Source organism: Phodopus roborovskii, unplaced genomic scaffold, assembly GCF_943737965.1.
Source record: "Phodopus roborovskii unplaced genomic scaffold, PHOROB, whole genome shotgun sequence".
Classification (NCBI taxonomy): Eukaryota; Metazoa; Chordata; class Mammalia; order Rodentia; family Cricetidae; genus Phodopus; species Phodopus roborovskii.
Window position 1 is genome coordinate 3,022,319 of NW_026126434.1, and position 20,055 is coordinate 3,042,373.

At 45.8% G+C, this 20,055-nt stretch overlaps 1 protein-coding gene across 1 annotated transcript; it reads left to right on the forward strand.

Moving 5' to 3' along the window:
• Positions 1–7,602: 7,602 nt before the first annotated feature.
• Nek2 (NIMA related kinase 2) lies at positions 7,603–18,569 on the forward strand. The gene is made up of 8 exons (XM_051186653.1): positions 7,603–7,736; positions 8,280–8,497; positions 8,764–9,004; positions 9,719–9,801; positions 10,545–10,671; positions 11,903–12,122; positions 15,120–15,245; positions 18,298–18,569. Exons 1-8 carry the CDS (start codon positions 7,641–7,643, stop codon positions 18,513–18,515), a joined length of 1,329 nt encoding a protein of 442 aa, XP_051042610.1. The 5' UTR covers positions 7,603–7,640; the 3' UTR covers positions 18,516–18,569.
• Positions 18,570–20,055: the final 1,486 nt, after the last annotated feature.

Consider the following 20,055-nt stretch of genomic DNA (forward strand, 5'->3'; position numbering starts at 1 on the left):
GGCAGTTGAGAAGAAACTCCTTGTGCCACAGTCTAGAGAGGCCTGAATAGTTATGTTTGATCCCAAACAACAACAAACAAAGGTGCAAGAGCTTAAAATATTTTACATTTTATTACTTAAACTTTACTTTTATGTTTATTTGTGAGCATCTCTGTGTATGTGACTGTGTGTTTATGCCATGTGCAATGGGTGCCACAGAGTTCAGAAGTTAACAGATCCCTTGGAGCTGGAATCACAAGGGATTGTGAGCTCCTTGATGTAGGTAGGTTTTAGGAGTCAAACTTGGATTCTCATGAAGAACAGCAAACTCTCTTAACTCTTCAGCCCCTAAGAACATGTGTTTAGCCTAGTGTAGTGTTACACATCTGTAAATGCGAAGCTTGGAAGGCTGACACAGTAGGATCATAAGAAAGAAGCCAGCTTGAACTAAGTAGTGAGTTCAAGGCCAGCCTGGGCTCCATAGAAAGACAGTGAAATTTTAAATGAGCATTTGAAGATTGGCATTGAATGGTTGTGCCACAGATAGGACTCCTTCCCAGTTATTTTCTGTGCTCCATTCTGGTTTCTTTGTGCTGTGAATTTTAGAAGAGGGGGAGGGAGAGAGGAAGAGGGATGGAGACACACACACACATACACACACACACACACACACACACACACACACAGAGAGAGAGAGAGAGAGATAGAGATAGAGAGAGAGAGAGATCTTGCTACCTTTTCTCATCCTTTGTAGCACATGAAGCTTTTTTGGGGTATGCAGATCTCCAAGGGAATTCTAGATCTTTCCAGGAAAAGAGAGAAAAGGGCAAATTCTGTTTGCTTGAGGCCACTACTGAGTCCTGAGCACAGAGAAGAAAAGAACCAGGCCTTTAGGCAGGTAGAGAAGCTTCCTTGCTCTCTAGCTCCCCTCCATAGCCTCTGACCTACAAACAGCTGAGAGGTGGGGGCTGGGGAGATGGAGAGGAGAGAGGAAGTGAGAGGACGTGAAGAGAGATTTGTCCACATGACATGACACTGTGGAGTTGGTGACACCTGTTCCTCAGTGGGGAGGCAGACCCATGCCTCGCTTCACTCTTCTGGTTTTGTTGAGATGAGGATGACAGACAGTCTCAGGAGCCCACCAAGCTCAAGCCAAGCTAGATGACAAGTCAGGACAGCTGGGGATGTTTGCCCAAAGAGATGTTTGCCAGGGCAGCTAACCAGAGGAAATAAAATATGTAGGTAGGCAGGGACGGTCTCCACCCGCAAGAGCCTCCGTGCCTGAGAAACACCTGAGTGGCTGGTTTTCGTCTTGTCCAGCTGTGGAGCAGAGGTGAACTGTAGCCTGAGGTCTGTGTGGCCGGGAGGAAGAGTGCAGAACCCAGAGTCCCCACACAGCCCAGCAAGGATGGTGAGGTCTCTCAGAGGGCACATGCCTGGCCTCTTGGAACCCCTGATAGCAGGGAGATTGGTTTATTGCTGGATTTTGTTCACATTGCCTCCTCAATCCATGTAAGCCTCTTCCCCTTGGCCCTTAGCTGGTATGGTTTTCCTCCTCTCTGCCCTCAGCTGGCACGGTTTTCCACTGCCACTCATCACCTTTGTGCCACGGTAACACCTGGGACTCTTGTTTCACTCTGACCCCCATGGCTACTGTGATAAGGAGTGACACGCATCCAGTAACTGGCCTCAGGGCTGGGGAACCAGCCTGGGACTCAGCCACAGGCTGTGGTTTCAGGCTGTTTCCCTTGCCTTTGCCTTAGAAAGCATTTTGTCTAAAGGCAGCTGACATTGTGCTATGAGGCTACATGGAAGTGTCGCCCTCTTCAGGCCCAGCTGAGAGACGCCTTGCTAGTCAAGAGTACTTCCAGAGGACCCAGGTTTGGGTGACAGCACCCACATGGTGGCTCACACATTCCTGCAAACACATCAGTCATTACTACAGTCTTGGTTGCTAAAATAAGATGTTTTGGGCTAGGTGATTCATAAGTAACAGGAATTTATTCCTCAATGTTACTGAACCGAAAAATCTGTCTCCTTGACAAGGGCTCTACCCAACCTTATTAAGGGCACGGCCCTTGAGACCCAGTTCTTCTAAAGCCCAAGCCCTTGGCACCTTCACCTTGGGGCCAGGTTTCAGCGTGTGAATCTGGGGTGGAGAGATCCAATACTCAGACTGTTATAGCCCTTACCATCTGTGATTAGCTTTAATGTCCATATCCAATTGACATGTCTAATATTAAAAGTGCTGTTCTTGAACAGTATTAAGAGTTTGGTTCCTAGCACCCAACTTGAATGGCTCACAATTACCTGTAACTCCAGTTGTGGGAAATCTGACAGCCTCCTCTGATCTCCAAGGGCACCCACACACATAGGCACACAAACAATTTTAAAATACTTTTAAAGTTATATTATAGATAACAAAACATGTATGATTTATGAAAGGCTAAGTTGATCTGAGTTAAGCTCCTCAATTTGTGTTCTTGTGTGCAAGTCTGGAACTCTCCCTGTTAATACTGTGAGGCTCTAACCACGTATGGGGTTTCCAGCCCGGTTTTTCCCATCATGTTCTTCCACAGCCCGTCATTCCACCCTAGTCGGAATTCTGTCCTGTTCACAGCACCTGCAGTCACTGTCATTATCAACTTATCTCCCCAGCATACCTTTCCTCCTAAGTGCTGGGAGTAAAGGCATGTGCTACCACTGCCTAACTCTGTTTTATGTTTAAAAATGTTTTGAATTGAAATAAAATTACACTACTTTTTCCCCTTCCCTTGAATCCTGCCCATGCCCCCCCAATATAGAGTTGATAGCCCCCTTTTCTTTAATTATAGTTACTTACATATATATATATATATATATATATATATATATATATATATATGTATGATGTGGATGTCCTGTTGTATGCTGTGAATGTGCTGTTTTTATTGGTTGATACATGAAGCTGATTTGGCCAATGGCCAGGAAGAATAGAGCCAGGTGGGAAATTCAAACAAAGATGGGGAAAGGAGGATTCAAGGAAGCAAAGGAAGGAAGGATTCAGGGAAGCAAAATGTGAGGCAACAAGCCATGAATAACAGAAATGGTCTAATTTAATTGTGAAAGCTGGTCAGTAATATGCCTGGGCCATTGGTCAAGCAATCGTAATTAATATTAAGCCGTAGAGTGGTTCTTTGGGAACTTGTGGGTGGGATGAAAACCTCCACTTACATGTATTTATGTACATGCATAAATTCATATAAATACCATCTGCTGAGTCTCTTTCTGTTGTTTGTGCGTGGGTATGTGGTTGTAAGGATGACCCCTCTGCACTGGACAACCAATAAGGGGCTCATCCCTGGGAGAAGCTACCTCTCCTCCTGGCAGGCATTAATTGCCTATAGTTTTTGGTCTAGAGGTGGTGCCCACAGAAACATCCTCTCTCCCATGTGAACATGTCCATTAATATTGCCATTGGATTTTCCTCTTTACAGGCCATTTCTAGGAGAGATGGATTCACTGGGGACATCTTGGTATTCTGACTCCTACGATCTTTCTGCTCCGTCTTCTCCAATGTCCCCCAGCCACAGGTGAAGGAGCTGTGGTGTACCCACTGGGCTGGCCTTCCTATGATCTGTTCACCTGTCTTTGCATCCAGTTGGGTTTTCTGTGACAGCTTCCATTTGCTGTAGAGAGGCCCTCTTGATGGGGCATGTACCCTATTAGCCAGGGAAGGTGGACTGTGCACCATCTTTTTCTTTCTGAGACAGTGTAGCATGACATTGTCCAGGCTAGCCTTGAACCTGGAATCCTCAACCTCTCACTCCACCACTCTCCGCTCAGCCATCTTTTTTTTTTTTTTTTTCTGTAATTGTTTACCTTCTGATTGTTAAAAAGAAACTTCCCCTTATTTTTCGCTGTAGAAATCTTTACTAATAACTTTAAAGCATTTCTACAGTCCTAGATTTCAAATCGCACCAACTAATGTCCAAGACAAGATCCACTCACAAAATGTCTGACCTGACACCCTGCAATGCTTGGAGCCTGCTGGAGGCTCCGTGCTGCTCCTTGTCATGTGGTGGCGTACTGCTCTCTAGTGGGCCTCTGTGTCAGTGCACCAGGTCTCCTCAAGGAGACCCTACTGTCTTAGGTTCTGGGGACCCTTCAGTGAACTGAGCCAACAGATGCTAATTTTGGTTAAGATGAGGATGACAAGACAATCTGGACCTGACACAGCAGAGCCCAGAGCCCTGCAGGAACAGCACAAGATCCCTCACCTGAAAAGGCACTGACTCGACTGTTAATGGGAACTGACAGCAACAGCAGATTGTGCAAGAAAAAGTGTGAGCCCAAGCACTGCAGGGGCTGGAGGCTGCCCAGAGCAGGGGTAGGCTCATCTCTCTGCAGCAGGGGCTGGAGGCTGCCCAGGGCAGGGGTAGGCTCATCTCCCTCAGGTAGGCATATCTTTCTGCGGCAGGTCTTTCTTTGGACGGCCAGCTTCCGAATAATGACATGGAGAGTTTTAATTAATGAAAATTTGGCCTTAGCTTAGGCTTGTTCCAGTTAGCTCTTAAAACCTAAATTACCCCCTTTATATTGATCTACATTCTACCACTTGGCTTGTTAACCAATCCTCAGTTTTTTACATCTAATTTCCTGTCTGGCTGTCAAGTCTCTGCCTCTCTGATTCTTCCCTGAGTTTCTTTCTTTCCTCGAAGTCCTGCCTATCCTTTCCTGCCTAGCTACTGGCCATTCTGCTCTTTATTAAACCAATCAAAAGGTGCCTTAGGCAGGTGAGGTAAAACAGAGACATCTTCACAGTGTGATCAAATATCTGGAAACATCAAATATCTGTCCTCTGTTGATCCACCCCTCCCCCATGCTGGGGAGTGAACTCAGGGTCTTGTGCTTGCTAGATAAACCCTCCTGCAGTGATTGGGGGGGGGTTCCCACCCAACACCCTCCCACAGTGATGGGAGTGGCTAGGATTTGTCATGCTAAACCTACACTACCCTTTTTATTATTGTTCTCACACACTTGCCTAGACCCTTTCTCCATACTCCTAGGATGGTTCCCCCAAGGTAAGCAGGCTCAGACTCAGAGCTGGTGGTGTTTGGTGGTTGAATACTTCAGGGATCACTGCAAATCTTTACATTAATCTTCATAAGAAGACTTCCTGGGTCTTCATTGATTTTTTTTTTTAATCCTCTTCTATTCCAGGACTTATACTGGCTACAGGTGGTTTGGGGTTCATCTGGGAAACAATTGCAAATATCAGGTTAGAATAGATTTACATGCACAGTGGTCTCTGAACATCTTGGATGAGGCCCCTCAGAACAGAGATGACAAAGCTGGAATTCAATCTTGTAGGACAAGTTGTGCCCTCTGGATAAACATAATGGAGGGGTATCCTGTTTCCTTGATAAAATGGCCTGGCAAAAACAACTTAGGGGAAGACCAGTTTATTTGGCTCACAGTTTAAGTTCACCAAGCTGGAAAAGCAGGAACCGGAGGCTGCTGGTCACATCTGCAGTCAGGAGTCACATTTAAATGAATGTGTATGTTTAGCTCACTTTCTCTTTCCTAACATAGTCTGGATTGTGCTGGTTTGAATGACAATCCCCCCCCCCCCCCCCACCGTGGGCTCACAGATTCGAAGTTTGGTCCCTACTTGGTAGGACTGTTTTGGGAAGGATTAAGAGAGGATGGGCTTTGTCCGGTCTGGTCTCCCTCTCTCCCCACCTGTTCTTTGCCCGTTGTCAGCTCAACATGTTAGCTCTGGGCTACTGCTCCAGTGCCAGCCAGCCCTGCCTGCCTGCCTGCCTGCCTGCCACCATGATGATAATGGACTCACCCTCTGAAACTGTGAGCAGGCCCCCACCCTAAGTGCTTTCTTGTATAAGTTGTCTTGGTCATGGTGAATCTTCACAGCAGTATAAAAGTAACTAAGCAAGGACCCAAGCCTAAGGAATGTTGCTGCCCACTTTCAGAGTGTGTCTTCTCTATTCAGTTAATTTAACGTAATCAAGGTAAATCCTCATAGCCATGCTGAGAGGCTAACCTAATCTAAATCATCTCCTGTCCATGTGCCCAAAGGCTTGCCTCCTTGGTGATCCTACATCTTATCATGTTAGCAATCAGCCATGGGAACCATGGTGGGGCAAGGCATGGAGGCAGGAATACCAGTGGAATTTCTGACACATGGAATAGCAGATGCTGAGGAGCTGAGAGAGTGTGCTGGGCTTGGAGCAAAGAGTAAGAGCACAAACACCAGTGAACATGAACATAGGAACACACACCATGTAAATGATCTCAGCCATCTGCAGCTCCTTACATAACTTCTGAAGATGTACTCCTTTGAGGCAAGACAACGTCCTTAAACGTTAATTTAAAAGTTCTCCTGGCTGACAATCCCAATTAGCTGATCTAAATTCAGTGCAAGAAATAAATTCTTTATTTTTAACATAAGGAGGCTTTCTAATTCTTACTATCAGGACGTTGGGTTCTTTTCAATCACTCCATGAACAGATATTTTAAGAACAATGACCTATTTGTGGGACAGGTTATTAGCTTTCTGGTAACTCACATTAACCTCTAGGTAAAAATGCGGCTTCTTCATTGGCTGGGTGAGCTGGAGCCAGTAAGCTGCATCTAGTACCCCACACAGACTATTTGAGAACACTTTTTTCCAATTTTTTTTTTTTTTTTGGCAGATGTCTTAGCAGGAAACTCTGTCTCTATGTGGTGACCAGTGTGTTCTGGACGCTTGCATACCCCACCCCCTAAGTTTTGATACTCTTATTTGTTGAATGTTCAGAGATACAGTCTATGTGCCCAGAACTCACAAGTCAACTCTAGGTTATTATTATGAACAGCCATTAATTTTTTTCTTAATTTATAAAAAAAGTGTCTCTCTCCCCGCTCTCTCTCGGGGATGGGGAGTAAGAAGGGTCCCTCTACACGGCCTAGCTGTCCTAGAACTTACTCTGTGGACCAGGCTGGCCTCGAACTCACAGAGATCCTTCCTTGCTGGAACGGGGGGGTGCGTGTGGGGGGTGTGGTTCTTGCTCTCCAGTTCTGTGTGGAGGAATACACAGCTCTTCGCGTCCCTCCCGGCCACCGAGCCCTCAATACCCTCCGCCTCAGTCAGGTTCACAGGCTGAGTATGTGCAGAGCAGGCCGGAAGCGGTGAGAGGTCAAAGGGGAAAGGTCGAAAGGCGAGCGTCGGCCCGAGAGCAGCCGGGACCCCCGTTACCTCGGCGACCCGGGCGGAGGGACGGCTCCCCCGAGGCCCAAAAGGCTTTGCGATCTCAGGTTCCGGGCTTTTCTGCGCGTCGGCGCCTGCTCCAGAAAATAACCGGCCGCCCACAGCCCCGCCGACGCGGTTGCCTAGCGACACGTGCTTTCCCAAGATGCTTAGCGGTGTTGTGTCTTCCCAACCAATCAGAGCTGAGAAACCCCTTCGCTGTCGACCAATAGGTGGCGAGATCGCGGCCCGCGACGGTTGACCAGGCGGCCGGTAGAGCTCGGGCTCGCAGGCGGTCGGGACGCGGGCCTGGCGCGGCTGTCCGGGCGGCGGACTGCAGCGGGCCGAGCCTGGGCCCCGGACGGCGCGGTGAGCCCTGTGCGCGGCGGGGGTTGGGGTGCTGCGGTCATCTAACCGGTGTGTGCCACCCGCCATGCCGTCCCGGGTGGAAGACTACGAGGTGCTGCACAGCATCGGCACCGGCTCGTACGGCCGCTGCCAGAAGATTCGGAGGAAGAGCGACGGTAAGGTGAGTGGACCTGCCTGCTTCGGGAGGAGCAAGCCGAGCCTGCACTTGGGAGTGGCGGGCCAGCTCACGCGGAGGACCTGGCCGGAGCCACTTAGGAAGGGGTGGGTGGGATCGAGGGTGCGAGCCACCGCGGCTGGGAACGCATGGTGGCAGGGACTCGAGGTCACCGGTCACTCGGCATCCGCAGGGAGCGGAGAGATGAGTGCGCGAGCGCAGCCGGTCTGCGGCTTCTTGGTGCCACCCACATTTAGGGTGGGTCTTCCCACTTGAATCAACCCGGTCTAGACTCCCTTGCTTAGGGTCTTCCCACTTGAATCAACCTGGTCTAGACTCCCTTGCTGACATACCCAGAGCTTTGTCTACTAGGTAATTTTAGAACCTGCCAAACTGACAGTATTAACCACCCTAATGACAGAGAGTTATGTATATTGAAAAGTGAGGTAGTGGGTTTGGCTTTACCCCTCCCCCTCCTTTAAGTTTGGAAATTTCGTTCTTGTCTCCAAGGATAATACATCCTCATACCTTGCAAACCCCCTGTTTCAGATACTGGTGTGGAAAGAACTTGACTATGGCTCCATGACGGAAGTGGAAAAGCAGATGCTTGTGTCTGAAGTGAACTTGCTTCGGGAGCTGAAACACCCAAACATTGTCCGCTACTATGATCGTATTATCGACAGAACCAACACAACCCTGTACATCGTGATGGAGTACTGTGAAGGCGGGGACCTGGCCAGTGTCATTACAAAGGGGACCAAGGACAGGTAAGTGGTGACTTTTTGGTTGTAAGCTAAAAGGATCTAGTTTTCTTGTTGCTAAGCACGTTCTTTTGGGAACAGGGACAGAGCCCATAATAGTATGGCAGAGCGTTGATGTATTTGTTTGGTACATTGGGGAATCAATACCCGTATTTCATGTCTAACAATGATTTACTTCCATGCTTGTACACTTTGAAAGCTTAAGTAGCTTGTCCTGAGTTTGCAATGTCTGTATTCAGGGTAATGAAGTGGTGTGATTGCTTTTGGTGCAGACAATACTTAGAGGAAGAATTTGTGCTGCGGGTGATGACTCAGTTGGCCCTGGCCCTGAAAGAGTGCCACAGAAGGAGTGACGGTGGCCACACTGTCCTTCATCGGGATCTGAAGCCAGCCAATGTCTTCCTGGACAGCAAGCACAACGTCAAACTCGGGGACTTTGGACTAGCTAGAATATTAAACCACGACACGAGTTTTGCAAAGACGTTTGTTGGCACACCTTATTACATGTCTCCTGTGAGTATTTTCAGGATTCAGAGACTTTTTAATACCTTATATGAAGCATTCAGATACAAGGAAACTGAGGCTTGGGTTGCTAAAAAACCCAGTAGCCCAGAATTCACAATATAGCTTAAATTTTTATTTTTCCCTTAGTACTAGGGATTGAACCGAGGCCCTCGGACATTTGAGGCAAGTCTTCTACCACTGAGCTACAACCCAATCAAGTTCTTTTATATATAACATATATTTTAAAAATTTCATTGTTTATATTATGCTTACGTGTGTGTGTGTGTGTGTGTGTGTGTCTTGTGAATGTATGCCATGTGTGATGGAAGACGGAATGGAGTCACCCACCCCACACTCAAACTAGAGTTCCAGGCAGTTGTGAGCTACCTGACATGAATGCTGGGAATTGAACTCGGTCTTCTGTAAAAGCATCGTGTTTAACCACTGGTTCCTGCAAGAGCGGCCAGTCCTAGCTGTTGAGGCATCTCTCCAGCCCCATCATTGAATTACAGATCCTCTTGTCTCTGCCTCCCAATGCTGAGATTAAGGTGGGAGCCACACGCCTCTTTTTTTTTTTCTGCTTGGGACCCAACCCAGGTGTTGTACACACTCAGCAAGCTCTCTGCTAAGCAAATTGACTTCCCAGCCCTCAAGTTGAAATTTTTAAACTTTGAAACAAAACAAGCTCTCAACTCCTCAGCACTTCCTTACCTTGTCCTCTAGGAGCAAATGAGCCGCTTGTCCTATAATGAGAAGTCGGACATCTGGTCGCTGGGTTGCCTGCTGTATGAACTGTGTGCATTAATGTGAGTAAGGAAGACTGAACCTAGGCTGACACTGTTGGTTACCTGTCCCTGTGCCCTGTTAAAATTGACTTAGAAGACGAGTTAAAACAACAACACTTTGAGGGTGGGAGGGAGAACTGTGGTTGGAATGTAAAATGAAATTAAAAAATAACAAAATGGCAAAAAAAAAAAAAAAAAAAAAAAAAATTAACAATACACCCTGATTTCTACAAGTTAAGAATGGAATCCATGGGTCTGGGTTCTGCTTTGTTCAAGGATCTGTGTTTCCCAGTGAAACTGACATGTAGCTCAGGGTAGAGTTCTAGGTCAGGCAGACAAAGGAAGAATGCAGCAGGGGTCCCAGGGAAAGGTCTGCCCAGAGAGCAGAAAATAGCTCTGAGTCTTGACAGTTTCCTCCTTCACTTCTAAGTTATTCCACAGAACCACAGTTCTCCAGGGTTGGAGGAGAGAAGTTTGCTCCCCACTGACACTGAGACAGTTTGGGTTATGCTCCTGGATACAGTGGGTAGAAGGTGCTAGGGACTGACCCCAAGTCAAAGCTGTTCAACCGGAAATGTAGGCAGCACCAAGAAACTGCTAAGCATAGCCATAGGAGCGTCCCAGGTGGGAAATAGAAGGCAAGGCTTATTTTCTTCCTCTTATTTGCATTCATTTAACACATTTTCAACTCCCTTTTGTTTCCTTGCCTCCCCTTCTCTCCTTCTCCTCTTTTCCTTTTTATTTATCTGTGTTTTAAATCCCAGGCCTCCATTTACAGCTTTCAACCAGAAAGAGTTAGCTGGGAAAATCAGAGAAGGGAGATTCAGGCGGATCCCCTATCGCTACTCTGACGGGTTAAATGACATCATCACTCAGATGCTGAATTTAAAGGTAATAGTTGCAAGGGTGTGTGCACTGTCTGTTTTTAATCACTTGGGGAAACTTGGATACATTGTTGCTGGAGACTGATGAGGACTAGCATCGGCCTCCCTGGCTAAATTCTGTCAGCACAGGTGAACCTCACATTGGTGGAGACACCCTGAGCAGCCTTTGTCTCTCACTTGCTGTGTTCCCTGCTACCTTCCCATATAGTGCTAAGGGAAGGGGCCATACGTGGGGCCTTATAAGCTTTCCCTCTCTTGAAGGGATCAGAGACCAGAATATAGGAGAAGGGGGAACAGAGCAGAAGAAAAACAATCTGACAAAAGGTTTTCTGGGCCATGGGATGTGAGGCAGACGCTCTGTTGTGACCTGAGGAAAAAGTGAAAGGGAGATGTGTGTGTGTGTGCATGTGCGTGTGCAGATTGAAGGCTAGTAAGGGTATGTGTGATAGGATTGAAAGCTGGTGGTGTGTGTGCGTGTGTGTGTGCGCGCGTGTGTGCGTGTGTGTGTGTGTGTGTGTGTGCGGATTGAAGGCTAGTGAGGGTGTGTGTGATAGGATTGAAAGCTGGTTGTGTGTGTGCATGTGTGTGCGCATGTGTGTGCGTGTGCGGATTGAAGGCTAGTGAGGGTGTGTGCGCACGTGTGCGTGTGCGGATTGAAGGCTAGTGAGGGTGTGTGTGATAGGATTGAAAGCTGGTAGTGTGTGTGTGTGTGTGTGTGTGTGTGTGAGAGAGAGAGAGAGAGATGGGGTTGAAGGCTGATGAGGATGTGTGTAGGGAAACACAGGTCCACTCCCCTGAGCAGACCCTGGTGGACGTGCAATGTGTGCTGTCCTCCAGGGCCTGAGCCTCCTTGAATTCAGGGTGAGGTGAGAAAGAGGAACAGGTGAGTTAAAACCTGCATCAGTGCAGACCCAGAACCTCGTGGCCAGTGCACTTGATTTTTCAGATGTTCTGGATATAGCAACTGCCTTTTGCCTTGTTTATCTTCCTAACGTAACTGCTTCTCTCTCTCTCTCTCTCTCTCTCTCTCTCTCAAATTTCAAGACAGGGTTTCTCTGTATTGTTTTAGAGCCTGTCCTGGCTCTAAAAATAGACAAGGCTGGACTGGAATTCACAGAGATCCACCTATCTCTGCCTCCCCAAGTGCTGGGATTAAAGGTGTGCGCCACAAATGCCCATCATAACTGCTTTTCTTAAGATGACAGTTCTGTGATCTGCCTGCCACACTGTTTCTCCAGGATTACCACCGACCTTCAGTGGAGGAAATCCTGGAAAGCCCTTTGATAGCAGACTTGGTTGCAGAAGAGCAAAGGAGACATCTGGAGAGGAGAGGCCAGCGCTTAGGGGAGCCTTCCAAGCTGCAGGCCTCCAGCCCAGTGCTGAGTGAGCTCAAGTTGAAGGAAAAGCAACTGCAGGACCGTGAGCGTGCGCTCAGAGCTCGAGAGGACAGTCTGGAGCGTGAGTCATGCCCAAGTCCAAGGGATCTAGCCAGCTGTGCCATGGGGAAGGTGGGGCTGGGGTCTGAACAGAAGAGTTTGTATGTATAGGCCTCTTAGAGCCCTTTGTTTCTTTCCAGTGGTGGGGTACTAAGGACTGAATTCAGAACTCTGTGAATGTCAGTGAGCTACATCCCAGCCCTTTTCTTTTGAGTAATGGTTCTCAACTCATGGGTCATGACTCTTTTTGAAGTGGGTGTCAAATGACCATTTCACAGGAGTCATCCAAGACCATCAGACACTTGTTTCCGATGGTCTTAGGAATGTCCTCTATCCGTCCATCTCAGGCAGGTCTGCTTGCATGCAAATACAGTCACAAGTACCTGGGATGATGACATTGTGCCAACCCCATCACGTGCACCTGGAACAAATGCAAGTGTGTGACAGGGTTGATGCCGTGATGTATTTTTGCAGACCAGTCACACATATAAAAGAGAGCAACTGTGTTGAAAATGTCAGTATTGGAGATAAAAATGACACTTTATGAATTATAATTATTGGGTAAAAGTAAAATCATCAACTACTGGGGGGGGGGAACTGTACCATGGGTACTTAATGTGGATGGAGTCTACATTCAGATGTGGTTGATATGATACTGCCCCCTTGTGATAGTAACAGGTATGTAAACTTTAATGAACTGTATGACTGAACTATGCCATGCGTCATTTTCTGTATTAGTAAAGCGTTTGTTGTATATTATTTTCATTAGAAAACCATCCCATGGCAATGGGCTGTGTAGAGAGGAACATTAAGAAAAGAAAGTATATTGAGGATTTTTTTACAGTGAGGTTTTTACCTCAGTAATTAAGCAGGAATTGAGAAACCATACCATGTTATTTGTTGTGAAGTTCTATCAGCTGAATTTATGAAGCCAAACAAACTAAAACAGCATTTTGATAACAGCACCAGGGCTTTGCCAACAAGGATACTATGTTAGAAGGAAAGCTGATAGACTCAAGAAAGTCAGGTCCAGATTTGACACTGGTGGCAAGTGCCACAAACAGATGTTGCAGCCATGGAGGCATGCAAAATTGCCAGGGCTGTGAAACATCACACCATTGCTGAGGATTTGCTGTTGCCAGGCACCAAAGACATTGTTCAAGTTATTATCAGAATGAACTTGTTATAACTTGAGCGCAATTTCCTTATCTAATGACACTGTCTGCAGAAGAATATATGACATGTCTGCTGGTACTGGCATGTAATCTAGAAAATTAAATCTGCTCCACTTCCAATATTCAGTATTCAATTTTGACGAATCTATAGACATTGCAAACTGTTCACAGTTACTGGTTTGTGGGATGTTGACTTTGAAGATGAGTTTCTTTTATATAAGCTTCTTGATACAACAACCTCTGCAGGTGGTATATTTGACACAGTTGGTTTAGTTCTAAAAGAGCACAGGATCTGTTAGAGAAAGGTTTGTGGTGTTTGCACAGATGGTACTCCAGTTCTGCTAGGATGTTGGTCTGGATTTCACCAAAAGCCATTGGAACTCACTGCATGATTCATTGGCAAATATTAGCAGTGAAGACATTGCCACAAGACTTAAAAGAAGTCATGAAAAGCGTGAATTCTGTCAGTTTTGAAAAGGCAAGCACTTTATAAACTGTCAACTGTTTTCTCAACTGTGCTACAAGTTGGGCACATGAACAAAGCTCTGCTATTTCACAGTGAAGAGAGATGGTTGTCAAGAGTAAAAGTTTAGGTTTTGTTTTGTGTTTTGAGACAGGGTTTCTCTGTGTAGTTCTGGCTGTCCTGGCTCTCACTCAGTAGACCAGGCTGGCCTTGAATTCACAGAGCTCAGCCTGCCTTCTCTCCTCTCCTCCCCACCCCCCAGTGCTGGGATTAGAGGGAAAATTTTAGAATGATTTTGAGCTTTGCGATGGACTGAAAACATTTCTAATGAGAAAGGAAGACCGCAGTTCAGAGCACTTTCCAGTGATGAAAGTGAAAGCTCACTTGGTGGACATCTTTTCATCTCGAATGGGTTAAATTTATGTCTGTGAGAACAAAAATGTAACTTAAAGGTCAGATTATTTCAAATAAAACTTCAGCTTTGGCAAAAACAAAAACAACTGGATGCTAGTAGAATTCACAGGTTGCCCAGCTTATCTGCTTTCTCTTAAGAAACATGACATTGAACCAGATAGGATTACAATAATTTCTTCGAGAGAACACTTGCACATGCTCGCCAGTGACAATCCATTGTATTTTCCAAATCTACCTGACACCCATTTGCACTTGCCAGAAGCCCATTTATAATCAAAGTTGAAGATGTCCCTGAGACAGCACAGGAGGAGATGGCACAGGAGGAGTTCATTGAACTTCTTAACGGTGATGCAGTGAGAACTGACAATTCTGGATCAAGTGTTTGATTCATATCCTGTTCTGTTTGAGACTGTTGCTTAATATATCTGTTTGAAATATGGTTTTCCAGATTGTGGGCTATCAATTGTAAGGACAGAAGTAGACTTGTGGAGATAACTTCCTTATGCTCTTGCAAAGACTGCCCTGAGAATATATTATCTGGTGAGAAAGAAGCAATCTCAGGCTTTTACTGATGCTGGCTTTTTACCCACACTGTTGCAAAATGTAGCAGTCTAATTGACTGTTATTATATTAAGACTATTATGCTACAAGACAAAATTTATTTCTTTAAAATTAGAAATATTCACAATGTATAATTACATATTGCATATCAGATATTTACATTATGATTCATAACAGTAGCAAGATTATAGATATGAAGTAGCAATGAAATAATTTTGTGGTTGGGGGTCACCAACACATGAGGGAAGGCTGAGAACCCTGCAGTAAAGGAGCCTTCTTCCCTGGTGCCCAGCAAGTGGAAGAGATGAGTTGAAGTTCTGAGGTGGCCAGGTAGAAGTAAGCAGTTTGATGGCCACAGCCCCTCATTCGTTTCTCTTTTCCGTCCCTTTTTTTTTTTTTTTTAAAGAGAAGGAACGTGAACTTTGTATTCGAGAGAGACTAGCAGAGGACAAACTGGCCAGAGCCGAAAGTCTGGTGAAGAACTACAGCTTGTTGAAGGAGCAGAGGTTCCTGTGTCTGGCTAGTGACCCAGGTATGTCTGTGCCCCATGTGGACATGCACAGCCGGTGAGGCCATCAGCGGGGTTCGTAGTCTCAGCTAACTTCTCAGAGTATGTGCACTTGGGTAGAAAGGAGATTCTACTGGTGTCATGACTGATTCCTCAAAAGTGTACATTGAAGGTATACATTTCAAGTTTTTTCCTGGATATTATTTTCTTTGTGGTTATGCCATCAAAACTATATTTCTCTTAATTTTTAACCAAAAACTCTGGTATTTTAAAACTGCCACACTTCAGTCATCATAGAAAGTATAGTTTAATAGACATACATGGTGGTGTAAATCTGTAATCCTAGCACTTGGAAGATGGAATTGCTGGGAGTTTGAGACTATCCTATTCTACATAATGAGTTTAATCTAATCTTAAGGAAAACGGGGATGGGGAGTAGAGAGATGGCTCCTAGGTAAGAGTGAGTGCTGCCCATCTTAGTCATTGTTTTTCTGCTGTGAAGAAACACAGGACCAAGACAACTTAGAGAAGAAAGCACTTAATTGTGATTGGGTCATAGCTTCAGAGGTTTAGTCCATTATCGTCATAGCTGGGAGCTTATATCTTCATCCCATGGGTCTGGCATGGGCTTTTGAAACCCTAAAGCCCACCCTCAGTGACAGTTGGATTTCCTCCAGCAAGACCACACTTCCTAAGTCTTTGTCAAGTACTCCTACTCCCGCAGGGTGATGGTGGCATGCCACCTTTAATCCTAGCATTCCAGAGGCAAAGGCAAGTGGATCTCTGTGATTTCGAGGCCAGCCTAGTCTATAAGAGCTAGTTCCAGGACAGATCCCAAAGCCACAGAGAAACCCTGTCTCAAAAAAGCAAAACAACAAAAAACAATAACAAAAAATGCCAACTCAGAGTGAACCTTTGCTTTGGATAACTGTTAAAACCTTTGAATTAGTTTTGTTTTTGTTTTTGGAGGCACAGGGTCTCACTATATGGACCTGGCTAATAGACCTAGAATAGGACATGTAAACCAGGTTGGCCTCTAACATGCAGATATCCATTAGTCTGTGTGTACATACCACACCCACTTTAATTCCAGCAGTTTTTAGATTCCACAATGCTATCTATAAAGAACAAGTTGATGTATTTGCTTTATTTTCACACTCAGACAACTATTGAAGTCCTGTTTGACAGTTGCTCTTCAGTTGAGGGTGTGTTAACATCTCACCCTGGTGTCTTTGAGCAGAGGTGTTGCTGGGTGAGGTGCTATGTTTCACTTTATGGGGTGCGTAGATGGGTGTGGAATGGCACCACTGTGTCATGGTATTTAAAGCAAGCTACAGAGCCTCCTGCAGCTCAGAGACTTGGGTGTTACACACCTGAGTGTGTCAGAGTCACAAGAAGCAGCAGAGTGGATCAGGTAGAGGCCAGCTCAGGCCCAGGACACTGGAGAGATGAGATGTCCTGCACAGTGGAACTGAAGTTATGCTAAGCTTAGCCAAATGCTAAGCTTAGCCAAGTGGGCAGCCACATCTCAAAAGCCCCTCTGTCTATTTAAAGAAACTTTCCTGCTATTGGATGCAATATGCAACACTCTCTTTTCTTTCTTTGTTTCTTTCTCCCTTTCTTTTTTTCTTTCTTGATGGGAGATGTCATTTTATAAATATGTTTCTCTTATTGGTTAATGAATAAAGTACTGTTGGCCAATAGGAAAGCAAGATAGGTTGGACTAGAAGACATACTCATTACACTCAATTTCCTCCTCCTTCTTCTTTTTTTTTTTTTTTTTTGTTTTGTTGTTGTTTTTTGAGACAAGGTTTCCCTGTATTGCTTTGGAGCTTGTCCTAGAACTCCCTCTGTAAACCAGGCTGGTCTCAAACTCACAGAGATCTGCCTGCCTCTGCCTCCTGAGTTCTGGGATTAAAGGCGATGATCTTTTTCTAAACACTTTCTCAGGACCACCCATTAAGAAGATGCCATGGTGTGAAAGTGCAGTGTTGGTAGTGGCAGGAGGTAGCTGCATCTCCACAGTGGTGTTGAGTTCTTCAGGCAACAGCTTGTACTTTGAAGAGTGATGAAGGAACTTAGGGACTCTGGGAGCCAGGCTCCTGCCTCTCTTCTAGCTGTCTCCCTTCACCTTCCTTGGGACATAGCTCACACTTGATCTCTGAGGCACCCTATTCTCCCTATGAGCACCACACAGCTGGCTGGCTGCACCTCTGTGCCATCTCCCTGCACACATCACTCAGATCTCCATCTGTACCTGTTTATGGCCTGTCATCCCCTTCCAGAAAAGGGTCTTTGTTTGCTCACAGTGGCCCATAGTGTAAACTCGGTAAGTAGTTAAGCATATTTCCTTTAAATGCACAAAATGGGGAAATTACAGAGGTCCTGGACTTCCCAGTTAGGGTGTCACTTTATGTAAGCAAGGTTGTCAGTGCAGCTAGGCTGGCCTTGCTCACCCCATGATTGCTTGGAAACACATTTCTGGTACATGAATTGTATGAAACACTTGGATGTGCTCTGTAAGAAAGTATCTGGCTAGTGTCCTGTTGTAGGTTCTCAGGAACAAAGTAAATTTCCCTCAACCCCAGTGCATTGAACTGTAAGAGAAAAGTTGATTAGTAAGAAGTCAAAGCATTTGTCCTTGATTATTTGGTGTCAACTCATACCTGTGTAACCTGTAAACTCAGCTATGAAGAAGGCTGAGGCAGGAACATCCTGAGGCTAAGGACAGCCTGAGCTACAAACAAAAGGAAAAGTGAGGCTGGAGAGATGACTCAGGGACTAAGAGCTTAGGTTGCTGCAGCAGATCGCCTGAGTTCAGTTCCCAGTATCCACAGGTGATGGCTCTCAGCCGCCTACAACTCCAGCTTCAGGGGTTGAGGGCACCTGCATTCATGAGCATATGTCCACACACACAATTTAAAAATAGTAAAGCTAAATGTTCTAAAACAAAAATCAGTTTGATCTCTATCATCCCAGAGAACATCCCACAGGTGATAGTGGTAGGGCAGTAATCTTTGGTTTGTATGACAGAGTTGGTCTCAGGTAACACAGCCCTTTCTTTTTCTTTCTGAAGAACTTGATCATCCATCCTCAGTACTGAGGAAGAAGGTTCATTTTCGTGGGGAAAGCAAAGAGAACACAAGGAGTGAGAATTCCGAGAGCCAGCTTGCCAAGTCCAAGTGCAAGGACCTGAAGAAAAGGCTTCACGCTGCCCAGCTGCGGGCTCAGGCCCTGTCGGATATTGAAAAAAACTACCAACTCAAGAGCAGGCAGATCCTGGGCATGCGCTAGGCCAGCAAGGCATGGAGCTGGGTCAGTATTGGATACTGGCAACCTCACCTGCTGTAGTTTGTGTCTGATTCTGAGCTTTGCCTTTGGTGTGCAGTGAGCATGAAGTTGGGGTTATTTGTGCTCCTTTTCCGCAACAGGTCTCCTTTTTCCTCCTAGTAGCCCTGTATAGAAAGCATGGTGCTTTTGCTGGTTGGTTGGGCTCTTGATCCTGTGTGCGATTACTACTTGGAATTTGAGATGGGACACCATAGATTTTAGGAGAAAATAATGTTAGGAAAAGAATATTTAACCTGGAGACTCCCTGAGAAGTTTCCGCGATTGAGTGGTATCCTGAATCTGGCATGTTTAGTTGTACACAGTAAATCTGTGCAGCAGGAACTGTGTCCAGCATCCATTGTCCATGACCATGGTGATATCTGTGGTCTAGCCTCTTAGTGCCCATCAGCCTTTTGGTGGTGGTTGGCTGTGGTGTATCCCATCTCACTGCAGTTTGCAGATGAGCTTCAGCTGGGGTGTGACCTCACTGTTGAAAGGGCAGGAGTCTTTACTCTCCCACAGGTTGCATTACAGGGTCAGGCAGAGCTTTTAGTGTATGATATTACAGGGAGAGACCCAGCCATTGATCGACAGCCCAGCATTCCAATTCCAAGCTGTTCACCATGCTAGTTAAACACCAGTGACTTAGATTCTGGAAGAGTGAAAACTTCTACCTAAAAACACTGGAAACTTCTGCCAGAACAGCTTCCAGCGAGTGCAGAAGAGACCTCTAGAGTCATAGAGAAATCCAAGGAGGAGGCTGACACTGAGGGGCATGCTGCTGTCCTGTGGCACAGGCAGGCACCTGGGGACAGGATGCTGCTAGTGAGCCCAGGAGAGCTGCTCGGTGTCATTCTCCACCTGAGATGCCTTTGTATCCCAGGATACTCACTCTCCTGGTTCTTGTACAGACTTGAATAAATGGTTATCGTACTGAAGCTCTCCGCACTATATCCTCTCTGTGTATTTGATGAGATTATTTTTAAGTGCCCTAAAGTATGAACTGAATGGTCTAAAATGCCACCAGGTCTTTGTGTTTTAAATCACACATATGGTTCCCTAATGTTTAATGTTAGAGAACTGTCTTCAGAAAGTTTGTCTGTTTAAGGCTCCTGGGGAAAAAAGCAGGCCACCTTTGTTACTGTCCACAGTCCCACAAGACAGCTTCAGAAGAGAACAGTGCGCAGTGTGTGTCATTGAGGGTGATGCTGTCTTCTCCTGTGTCAGGGCCAGATGTTTGCTGTTTGTCTACAGTTTTCTTAAGACCTCATCAGAAAGAAGTTCATTTGTCTTAATAAGGGCTGTTAGCTGAGAGGGAGGGTCAATAGCATTTTAACGCAATTTGCCTCATGCAGACTTATTGCATTTTAGAATTCCATGTCCTTTCTGAATCTATAATAACTTGCTTGGGTGTGTAACTTGCCGAGGTTGATCTTTCTAATGCTCTGTGTAAATTCTTTACTGTTTGGCATTTGTAGCTGCAGAAACAATGCCAGGGATCTCT